This window comes from Notothenia rossii (genome assembly GCF_949606895.1).
Source record: "Notothenia rossii genome assembly, contig: scaffold_179, whole genome shotgun sequence".
Classification (NCBI taxonomy): Eukaryota; Metazoa; Chordata; class Actinopteri; order Perciformes; family Nototheniidae; genus Notothenia; species Notothenia rossii.
The window spans coordinates 55,001-68,285 of NW_027639517.1; the positions used below are offsets into that span (position 1 = coordinate 55,001).

At 39.0% G+C, this 13,285-nt stretch overlaps 1 protein-coding gene across 3 annotated transcripts in view; it reads left to right on the top strand.

Annotated features, from left to right (window-relative positions):
- The window catches only part of tmprss15 (transmembrane serine protease 15), a 33,741-nt gene extending 25,351 nt beyond the window's left edge, over nt 1-8,390 (top strand). For all 3 annotated transcript variants that reach the window (XM_079696029.1, XM_079696028.1, XM_079696030.1), the window contains 3 exons: nt 434-567; nt 647-701; nt 8,246-8,390. In XM_079696029.1, coding sequence (XP_079552155.1) covers nt 434-567; nt 647-701; nt 8,246-8,355 — 299 coding nt within the window. In that variant the 3' untranslated portion in view covers nt 8,356-8,390. The remainder of the gene's footprint in view (nt 1-433; nt 568-646; nt 702-8,245) is intronic.
- Nucleotides 8,391-13,285: the final 4,895 nt, after the last annotated feature.

Genomic DNA, 13,285 nt, shown 5'->3' on the forward strand with positions numbered 1-13,285 from the left:
TCACCTATGAGCTATTATGGCTTATCACCTGGTCACCTATCAGCTGTTATGGCTGATCACCTGATCACCTATGAGCTGTTATGGCTGATCACCTGATCACCTGATCACCTATCAGCTGTTATGGCTGATCACCTGATCACCTGATCACCTATCAGCTATTATGGCTTATCACCTGATCACCTATCAGCTGTTATGGCTGATCACCTGATCACCTATCAGCTGTTATGGCTGATCACCTGATCACCTATCAGCTGTTATGGCTGATCACCTGATCACCTGATCACCTATCAGCTGTTATGGCTGATCACCTGATCACCTGATCACCTATCAGCTGTTATGGCTGATCGCTCAGCAGAAAAGCGCTCTAATAAATGTAATGAATTATATTTATACAGATCGCAGTATAAATATATCATTTGTATTTGTATTCCAGGCTCTCTCCCGGACGTCCTGCAGGAGGCGCTGCTGCCCCTCGTCCCCCCCCCCCAGTGTGAACAGCTGATCCCTGAATACACCATCTCTCCCAGCATGCTTTGCGCTGGGGGTGGGGGGGTCGACTCCTGCCAGGTACCAGGATATTGAGCTGACCCACAATGCTTTGCACCCAGCAGAATGTACCTGTAAACTCACCTGTACTCATTTTCAGGGAGATTCTGGAGGTCCACTGATGTGTCTCAGGGACGAACGTTGGACTCTGATTGGTTAGTAACACACACACACACACACACACACACACACACACACACACACACACACACACACACACACACACACACACCATGTATACATCACTTCAGGGGACATTACATCGACTTACATGCATTTTCCATTAACACGTGCCTAACCCTTACCCTTACCCTAACCCAGGGTTGGGTTGTAACGGAATAAATGTAACGGCGATACGTAATCAGAATACAAAAATCAAGTAGGCTAACTGTATTCAGCTGGCGTTACATTTGAAAAACGAGTAATCTGATTACAGTTACTTTCGTAAACCTCCAGTGAATACATTTTGGATTACTTATTGGAACACTTGGTGGAAAAGTTTCCTCACAAAATGCAATATTCATTACAGGCAGGACTGTGTGCACACTGCACAGAGCTGCAGCATGTCTGTGAGCGAGAGAGAGATGCAGCGTGTCTGTGAGGCCCCGCCCCCGCACGCAGATGAGAGAGAGAGAGCTCTTTTACAATATATTGAAAGTTAGAAACGGAGATGGTTAGATAAAATGTGCAAGATAACGTTTATGAAGCATTTATTTATTGTCGAAATGATGACATTTCATAACGTGATCAAATCAAAGTGAATGGCCTGCTGCTGCTGAATGCATGGGGCAAGTCAGCATAGCCGTGGGAACATGTTTCAAATGGGGGGTGCTGTGGGGATGACACCAGGGCTGGTTCTGACCAATGTGCTGCCCTATAGGCAAGATTTTAGCTGGCAATGAAAAACCTCTACAAAAGACCAATACACTGCAAAAAGAGAAATATATTGACATGGTGGACAGCTTATATAACAAGGCTTCAAATTTATTATATATTATAACATGTTTTAATTGGGGGGGTGGAATTCACATCCTCTAGGGGGGTCCGGGGGTACCCCCCCGGGAAGATTTGTTTTATCATTTTAAAGTAAAATGCTTCAATCTGGTGCACTTTGAGCGCCCAATTAGAGACTGATCTAGAGGGTACTACTCTAAAAACACCCATATGAAAAAGATCGGTTTGCATTTTATTAATCAAATAAGTAGGTATGTGAACATTTCCAATAACCTACCATAGCCAATAACTAATACATGTAACTTATTTTATTTCTGTTGTTCCTTCATATCTTATTTTACCAGTTAACATTTATTTATTTATGTATATTTTAGAAAATCTCTCCAGTTTTAAACAATATTTTTGGTTAACTGTCCTATAGTATACATGGAATGATTTCAAACCTGTTTTTATTTATCCTAATAATTATAAAGGAGTGCCTTGGAAATATTTGTTTCCATAAATTGTGATCAAAACGTTTGAGACTCACTGAGATAACTTCGACTAAAGTGAACTATCTAAGCCCTCAGAGTCCTTTACCTCACTGAGCCTCTCAGTCTGACAGGACAGAGCTCTCCCTCCACATTATTGTAGAAACAGCTTCTTATATCCGTTAGCGCTGCAGAAGCTAACAACAATCCCCGCCGGTACCGCGGTATCCCCTCTCTCTATCTCTCTCACTTTGGCTGTGAGCTGCGGGCGCCTGCTAAGGCCAACATCCCCCACTTTCATCACTTACAGCGCCCATCATACAGGGCAAATGGAAAATGTAACCGGGGTGAAAAGGGTGTTATCTTTACTTAATTATGAATGTTGTTACATCAAGGCGGAAAATTCGTTTATTTTTTTATTATATCTTGTGGAAGTGCAGATCCCCTGTCCTCCACCAGGGGGTGCTGCAGCACCCTCAGCACCCCTACTTCCCACGGCCCTGGGCAAGTGACTGGAAACAGTTTTAAAAGTTATTACATCGTTTCAGATAATAATAATAAATAATAAGGATAATTCATTCTATTTAGGGGCGCCTTTCAAAGCACCCAAGGACACTTTACAATTCATAACATATTCCAAGGAAAGGTTTTAAGACAGTACAAAGAATCCAGTCCGGGTGATGTCTTTTATGTGTGGTGCAGATGAGAGAGCTGTCCAGAATGACACAAAGATGTTGGGTTTGAGTTCTTGATAAGCCATTCTATAACACATAGGTTTGAGCAAGCTCTCTGATTGGTCAATAGGCGTGTTTGATTCCACGATCAAACAACGATCAAATAGAACGTGCCTAATCACAAAGTATCCAGTGGCCTACACACGCCACGAGCCTACCGAAACTACTTCCATGAGCCTGCATCGTGTGGTTTCCATAGCAACGTTTAGCGACACACAGCCGTTACACTGTTATACATTGTCTCTCATACAGCATACAGCATACAGCATAAAGCATACAGCGTACAGCATACAGCGTACAGCGTACAGCGTACAGCATACAGCGTACAGCATACAGCGTACAGCGTACAGCGTACAGCGTACAGCATACAGCATACAGCATACAGCATACAGCATACAGCATACAGCATACAGCATACAGCGGCTGGCGGAGGCAGGGTTGGAGGCCAGAGAAATCATGTCCGTTAGCGGACATAAAAACGAGTCATCGCTTCGCAGCTACTGGGCTCCATCTCTAGACAACAGAAAGATGTGGAGCAACGCGATTTTTGCCGGTCCGGGACACGCTATGAAACGGTCACTGGAGGAAAGCTCTTCCTATAACTTAGTCCTACCCGTGAACACCACAGCACCACCTGCAAAAAAGTCTGGCATGGAGTTCATGGAGAGCTGTTTCAAGAATTGCACTTTTAATGAACATCCACCTTCATTCTGAACCCAAAATGTTTCAGCACCATGGACAGCCTGATTTGATTTGTTCCGCTAATCCCACACAGTGATTACTCAGATATTTAAATAGCATAATTCAAGAATTGTTTTCAATAAATTGGTTAATAATATATTATTTACTATAATTATATCAATAACTGTAAGCGGGGTAGCAGGAGTGTTTGATCGGCTATCGTTACCATGGGAACTACTTTCTAGGAACTACTTTCTGACGGAGATTAACTCAAGCAGAAAGCGTAGGTTTGGGAGCAAATTAGCCCACATTATGAAATTATTTTACGATATTGTTGATTACAATGATAGTTTGTGTAATAGAATCGCAATCATACACTTGAGGCCGTTCTTGAACGTCATTATTGGTACGACAGTACTGCGGCAGGACCGAGGCGCTATGATTGCTTAATTAAAACAGTAAAACAAGTGTCTCCTGTTCACCAAAACATACCCATCTGTTATGGAAAAAGAAAGTATTCCAAAAGTATGCTAAAAGTAATCTGAATTTGTTTTAAGACACGTAACTGTAACTGTATTCTGATTACTTTCAGAGCATGTATTCAGTATTCAGTAACTGATTACATTTACAAAGTAACCCTCCCAACCCTGACCTCACCCTGACCCTAACCCTGACCTTACCCTGACCCTGACCCTAACCCTGACCCTAACCCTGCCCTGACCCTAACCCTGACCCATCCGGCACTTTTTAACCAGTCTTTTAAAACGGTCTTGTCCTCACAGAGCTTAGATAATGCTTTTAAAAGGGGTTTTATAAGGTCTTAATAGGGCTGTGTTCATGGAGTTTTTTAATGTTTTTTTAAACACCTATTTACCGAGAGCCAGTGCACCACGCAGGGCTCAGCCCTAGGCTCTTCCACGACCTAACCCTGCCCTTACCCTCTATTCTTGTCTTGCTCGATCTCAGTGCTGCATTTGATACTATTGACCATGATATCCTTTTGCAAAGACGAGAGCACTTAGTTGGCATACAGGGAACTGCTTTAGGCTGGTTTGTCTTTGTCTTTGTCTTTATTAGGATCCCCATTAGCACTAGCATGAGCATTGGCTATTCTTCCTGGGGTCCTCACAAACTCAAAACATACATAAACATACATACAACAAAAATAAACAAAACAAAATTAAAACAGAACAGCTCATCATTTCATGCAATTTACAGTGAAATGAAGTGAAAACTAAAATGGTCATCCAATTATCACCATCCTGAGGCCAAACAAAAGTAAATACAAATAAGTTTACATCATAATATATGCACACATAGCCACAGGCACAGTTCAAATTTACTTTATAATACTTAAATAATGTTTTAGCAACCTTTTGAAATGTACTTGAGAATGTTCCTGAATGATGTGAGCCGGTAAAGAGTTCCAGCTGATCACGGCTCTGAACTGTTTTCTGTCCCATATTTAGATTTGGGTAATACAAACCTTCCTTCTATTGTATGTCGTGTTTGATAGTTATGTTGTGTATATTGCGCTATAAACCTTTGTGATAATATATCTGGTGAGTGAGTCACTGTAATATTTCTGACAAAATGTAATCAAATATAAGTTAACCTCTGTCTGACAGTTAACCATTTCAATGTCTCCAGCATTTCAGTGCCTCTGGTTCTGTAGGAGCACTGCAGTGCACATCGTGCTGCCTTATTTTGTGCTACTTGTAGTTTGTTTAAATCTTTTTCAGCAGCACTAGACCATATAACCAAACAATAATCAAGCTGCGACAGAACCAAAGCATCCAAAACTTGTCTACTGACATCCATAGGCAAATAATTCTTTTTACAACTGACACACCCCTTCCCATTTTACATACAACATTATCAATTTGTTTAGACCAAGATCATTTATGATCCAGGGTTACCTAGCAATTTAGTCTCCTTGACCTGTTCAATTTCAATATGGTTTAAATGTAGTTGCAATTTTGGTTCACCTGTTAACTGATGATTTGATCCTATTAATAACGATTTTGTTTTTCCCGCATTAAGTACCAACTTATTATTTATGACCCACTCTGATATCAGTAGTAGATCTTTATTCATAACATTTGTCAACTCTCTTGTAGTTGATGCTGCATAATATATTGTTGAGTCATCTGCATACATTACAATTGTAGCTTTTTCTAACACTAATGGTAGGTCATTTGTAAAAATAGAAAATAAAAGTGGTCCCAAACAACTACCCTGAGGTACTTCACAAGTGACTGTTTTCATCTTTGAGAGACTTCCATTAAAAAAAACTGTTTGACTTTGATTTGTCAGGTAACTTTCTAACCACCTCAGCGTTTCAAAATTAAAACCATATTGTTCCAGCTTGTGTAACAACAAAGAATGGTCAATGACATCAAAAGCAGAACTAAAATCGAGTAGTACTGCACCCACTAACTTCCTATTATCTAGTTCGCCCTTCCAGTCATCTGTCATTTGTGTTAAAGCGGGGCATGTGGAATGGCCAGGTCTGTAAGCATGTTGATACAAAGTATTCAGTTTGTTACCTTCAAAGTACTTTTGTTTTTGATTGAAAATTATTCTCTCCATTATCTTTGCTAACGCTGGTAATAAACTTATTGGACGGCTATCTGTACCAGAAAATGGACCAGCTGGATTTTTTGCAAGTGGAATAATTTTTTCTATTTTCCATGCCTGTGGGCAAATACATTTATCAATACTCAAATGTATAATATGACAGATAGGCTCTGCAACAAAATTAGCAACATATCTAAGAAATGTAGAAACTAAATGATCCACTCCAGGTGGTTTATCATTTCATTTACCTTGTAGACATTCAACATCTGTAATTGTCACTTTTTCTATTTTAAATGTACACTTCTTATTTTCCATAATTAAATACTTTATTAGAAATGTGGAGTTACTATTTATAGTTTGATTCATATTTCTCCTCAAATGTTTTACTTTATCAAGAAAATGATCATTCAGATGATTAGCAATCTGAATTATTTAGGTCCTATCTATCTGAACGCTCTCAGTTTGTACGTGTCAACGATTAATCTTCCATGCAAACCAAAGTTAGCCATGGAGTGCCACAGGGCTCAGTGCTCGGACCTATTTTGTTCACACTATATATGCTTCCGTTAGGCAATATTATAAGGAATCATTCTGTAAACTTTCATTGTTATGCGGATGATACTCAATTATATTTATCAATCAAGCCTGATGAAATTAATCATCGAAATAAAATTCAAGACTGCCTCAAGGACTTAAAAACGTGGATGACCTTAAACTTTATGATGTTAAACACGACCAAAACTGAAGTTATTGTACTTGGCCCGAAGAATCTACGAAACAAACTATCTAAAGATATACTCACTGACATTGCAAAAATCAGGCATATCTTGCCTCAAAACGATGCAGAGAAACTAGTCCATGCATTTGTTACTTCAAGGCTGGATTATTGTAACTCCTTATTATCAGGGTGTACCAAGAAGTCAGTCAAGTCTCTTCAGCTGATTCAAAATGCTGCAGCTCGTGTACTAACCAGAGTTAGGAAAAGGGACCACATTACTCCTGTTCTGGCTGCCTTACACTGGCTCCCTATAGAACACAGGATAGAATTTAAAATTCTTCTTCTGGCCTACAAAGCCCTTAATGGGCAGGCGCCATCTTACCTTAAAGAACTCATTATACCCTACTGTCCTACTAGGGCATTGCGTTCCAAGAATGCAGGGTTGTTGGTTGTTCCTAGAGTCTCTAAAAGTACAATGGGAGCCAGAGCCTTTTCTTATCAAGCTCCACTTTTGTGGAATCAGCTTCCAGTTTGTGTTCGGACGGCAGACACCCTATCCGTTTTTAAGAGTGCGCTTAACACCTTCCTTTTTGATAAAGCTTATAGTTAGGGCTGATTAGATTCAGCCCCTAGTTTTGCTGATATAGGCTTAGTTTGTGGGGGGACATCTTACTTCTTCCTTCTCTCTGTCTGTACCTGTGTACTCTCATGTTCCGATTAACCCAGCTTCCCCAAATGTCTTTCTTTTTGGTGTCTATATACGCCGGGATTCGGAGTCATGGATGATCCTGCGGTCCTGTGTCCTGGATCTTGAGTCGTGGCTGTGGTCCCGGATCATAAGTCCTGGATGGATATCCTTGTGGATTCATTTTCTTATTATACACACATGTATTTCTAAACATTTGGTCTACCTATGTTGCAAATGTATTATCTTTTCAATTTACACACGGCATCTATTGCACGTCTGTCCGTCCTGGGAGAGGGATCCCTCCTCTGTTGCTCTCCCTGAGGTTTCTCCCATGTTTCCTTTAAACTGTGGGTTTTCTCTGGAAGTGTTTCCTTGTACGATGTGAGGGTCTAAGGAGAGAGGGTGTCGTATTGTCATACTGATATTCTGTACAAACTGTGAAGTCCACTGAGACAAATGTAACATTTGTGATATTGGGATATATAAATAAACATTGATTGATTGATTGATTGATTGATTGCCCTGCTCCTGCCCTGCCCCTGCCCCTGCCCTGCCCTGCCCTGCCCTTAACCCTGCCAAGTCTTCACCCTAAAATTAGTGATTCCCCTTATGGGGACCTCCATGTTGTCCCCATAAGGGAGGCGAGTCCCCACACGTGACTGTGTAAACAGATTTAGGTCCCCACAAGTATAGTAGTGCTAGGCCACACACACACACACACACACACACACACACACACACACACACACACACACACACACACACACACACACACACACACACACACACACACACACACACACACACACACACACAGTGTTACTGAGCTCTGATTGGTCCTCAGGTGTGTAACTGAGCTCTTATTGGTCCTCAGGTGTGACGTCCTTCGGGATTGGCTGTGGTCGCCCTCTGAAGCCAGGTGTTTACGCTCGAGTGTCGGCCTTCACCTCCTGGATCGCTCAGACCCGCAGATCCTCGCCCTGATTCTGTTCTTTATGATTAAATCTGCAGTCTGTGTGATCATCATGTCGTCAATTCATTATAAAAAAAGTTTATTTTAAAACCTTTACATAAAATACTTAAATAAATGTTTTATTTACACTCTGTTCTCCTGCTGGGAATGAGCATAAACAATAATCAGTTTTATTACTAAATAAACATAAGGCTGGGTCAGTCTGAGGTCAGTCTATTAACCCCATAATACATCGATATTAATTTACCGATATTAACCCCTTAATACACCGATATTAACCCCTTAATACACCGATATTAACCCCATAATACACCGATATTAACCCCATAATACATCGATATTAATTTACCGATATTAACCCCATAATACATCGATATTAACCCCATAATACACCGACATTAATACACCGATATTAACCCCATAATACACCGACATTAATACACCGATATTAACCCCTTAATACACCGATATTAACCCCTTAATACACAGATATTAATACACCGATATTAACCCCATAATACACCGACATTAATACACCGATATTAACCCCTTAATACACCGATATTAACCCCTTAATACACCGATATTAACCCCATAATACACCGACATTAATACACCGATATTAACCCCATAATACACCAACGTTAATACACCGATATTAACCCCATAATACACCGACATTAATACACCGATATTAACCCCATAATACACCGACATTAATACACCGATATTAACCCCATAATACACCGATATTAACCCCATAATACACCGACATTAATACACCGATATTAACCCCATAATACACCACAATAATACACCGATATTAACCACATAATACACCGATATTAAACCCATAATACACCGACATTAACCCCATAATACACCGACATTAATACACCGATATTAACCCCATAATACACCGATATTAACCCCATAATACACCGACATTAATACACCGATATTAACCCCATAATACACCGAAATTAATACACCGATATTAACCCCATAATACACTGACATTAATACACCGATATTAACCCCATAATACACCGACATTAACCACTTAATACACCAACATTAATACACCGATATTGACCCCATAATACACCGATATTAACCCCATAATACACCAACATTAATACACCGATATTGACCCCATACTACACCGATATTAACCACTTAATACACCGACATTAATACACCGATATTAACCCCATAATACACCACAATAATACACCGATATTAACCACATAATACACCGATATTAAACCCATAATACACCGACATTAACCCCATAATACACCGACATTAATACACCGATATTAACCCCATAATACACCGAAATTAATACACCGATATTAACCCCATAATACACTGACATTAATACACCGATATTAACCCCATAATACACCGACATTAACCACTTAATACACCAACATTAATACACCGATATTGACCCCATAATACACCGATATTAACCCCATAATACACCAACATTAATACACCGATATTGACCCCATACTACACCGATATTAACCACTTAATACACCGACATTAATACACCGATATTAACCCCATAATACACCACAATAATACACCGATATTAACCCCATAATACACCGATATTAACCCCATAATACACCGACATTAATACACCGATATTAACCCCATAATACACCGAAATTAATACACCGATATTAACCCCATAATACACTGACATTAATACACCGATATTAACCCCATAATACACCGACATTAACCACTTAATACACCAACATTAATACACCGATATTGACCCCATAATACACCGATATTAACACCATAATACACCAACATTAATACACCGATATTGACCCCATAATACACCGATATTAACCCCATAATACACCAACATTAATACACCGATATTGACCCCATAATACACCGATATTAACCCCATACTACACCGATATTAACCCCATAATACACCGATATTAACCCCATAATACACCAACATTAATACACCGATATTGACCCCATAATACATCGATATTAACCCCATACTACACCGATATTAACCCCATAATACACCGACATTAATACACCGATATTGACCCCATAATACACCGATATTAACCCCATAATACACCAACATTAATACATCGATATTAACCCCATAATACACCGATATTAACCCCATAATACACCGACATTAATACACCGATATTAACCCCATAATACACTGACATTAATACACCGACATTAACCCCATAATACACCGATATTAACCCCATAATACACTGACATTAATACACCGATATTGACCCCATAATACACCGATATTAACCCCATAATACACCGACATTAATACACCGATATTGACCCCATAATACACCGATATTAACCCCATAATACACCAACATTAATACACCGATATTGACCCCATAATACACCGATATTAACCCCATACTACACCGATATTAACCCCATAATACACCGACATTAATACACCGATATTGACCCCATAATACATCGATATTAACCCCATACTACACCGATATTAACCCCATAATACACCGACATTAATACACCGATATTGACCCCATAATACACCGATATTAACCCCATAATACACCAACATTAATACATCGATATTAACCCCATAATACACCGATATTAACCCCATAATACACCAACATTAATACATCGATATTAACCCCATAATACACCGATATTAACCCCATAATACACCAACATTAATACACCGATATTGACCCCATAATACACCGATATTAACCCCATAATACACCGACATTAATACACCGATATTAACCCCATAATACACTGACATTAATACACCGACATTAACCCCATAATACACCGATATTAACCCCATAATACACTGACATTAATACACCGATATTGACCCCATAATACACCGATATTAACCCCATACTACACCGATATTAACCCCATAATACACCGATATTAACCCCATAATACACCGACATTAACCCCATAATACACCGATATTAACCCCATAATACACTGACATTAATACACCGATATTGACCCCATAATACACCGATATTAACCCCATACTACACCGATATTAACCCCATAATACACCAACATTAATACACCGATATTGACCCCATAATACACCGATATTAACCCCATAATACACCGACATTAATACACCGATATTAACCCCATAATACACTGACATTAATACACCGACATTAACCCCATAATACACCGATATTGACCCCATAATACACCGATATTAACCCCATACTACACCAACATTAATACACCGATATTAACCCCATAATACACCAACATTAACCCCTTAATACACCGACATTAATACACCAATATTAACCCCATAACACACCAACATTAATACACCGATATTAACCCCATAATACACCGACATTAATACACCGATATTAACCCCATAATACACTGACATTAATACACCGACATTAACCCCATAATACACCGATATTGACCCCATAATACACCGATATTAACCCCATACTACACCAACATTAATACACCGATATTAACCCCATAATACACCGACATTAACCCCTTAATACACCGACATTAATACACCAATATTAACCCCATAACACACCAACATTAATACACCGATATTAACCCCATAATACACCGACATTAATACACCGATATTAACCCCTTAATACACCAATATTAACCCCTTAATACACCGATATTAACCCCTTAATACACCGATATTAACCCCATAATACACTGACATTAATACACCGACATTAACCCCATAATACACCGATATTGACCCCATAATACACCGATATTAACCCCATACTACACCGATATTAACCCCATAATACACCAACATTAATACACCGATATTGACCCCATAATACACTGACATTAATACACCGACATTAACCCCATAATACACCGATATTGACCCCATAATACACCAATATTAATACACCGATATTAACCCCATAATACACCAACATTAATACACCGACATTAACCCCTTAATACACCGATATTAATACACCGATATTAACCCCATAATACACCGACATTAATACACCGATATTAACCCCATAATACACCGATATTAACCCCATAATACACCGACATTAATACACCGATATTAACCCCATACTACACCGATATTAACCCCATAATACACCAACATTAATACACCGATATTAACCCCATAATACACCAACATTAATACACCGACATTAACCCCATAATACACCGACATTAATACACCGATATTAACCCCATACTACACCGATATTAACCCCATAATACACCAACATTAATACACCGATATTAACCCCATAATACACCGACATTAATACACCGATATTAACCCCATACTACACCGATATTAACCCCATAATACACCGATATTAATACACCGATATTAACCCCATAATACACCGACATTAATACACCGATATTAACCCCATAATACACCGACATTAATACACCGATATTAACCCCATAATACACCAACATTAATACACCGATATTAACCCCATAATACACCAACGTTAATACACCGATATTAACCCCATAATACACCGATATTAACCCCATAATACACCGATATTAATACACCGATATTAACCCCATAATACACCGATATTAACCCCATAATACACCAACATTAATACACCGATATTAACCCCATAATACACCGATATTAATACACCGATATTAACCCCATAATACACCGATATTAATACACCGATATTAACCCCATAATACACCGATATTAACCACTTAATACACCGACATGAATACACCGATATTAACCCCATAATACACCGACATTAATACACCGATATTAACCCCATAATACACCGATATTAATACACCGATATTAACCCCATAATACACCGATATTAATACACCGATATTAACCCCATAATACACCGA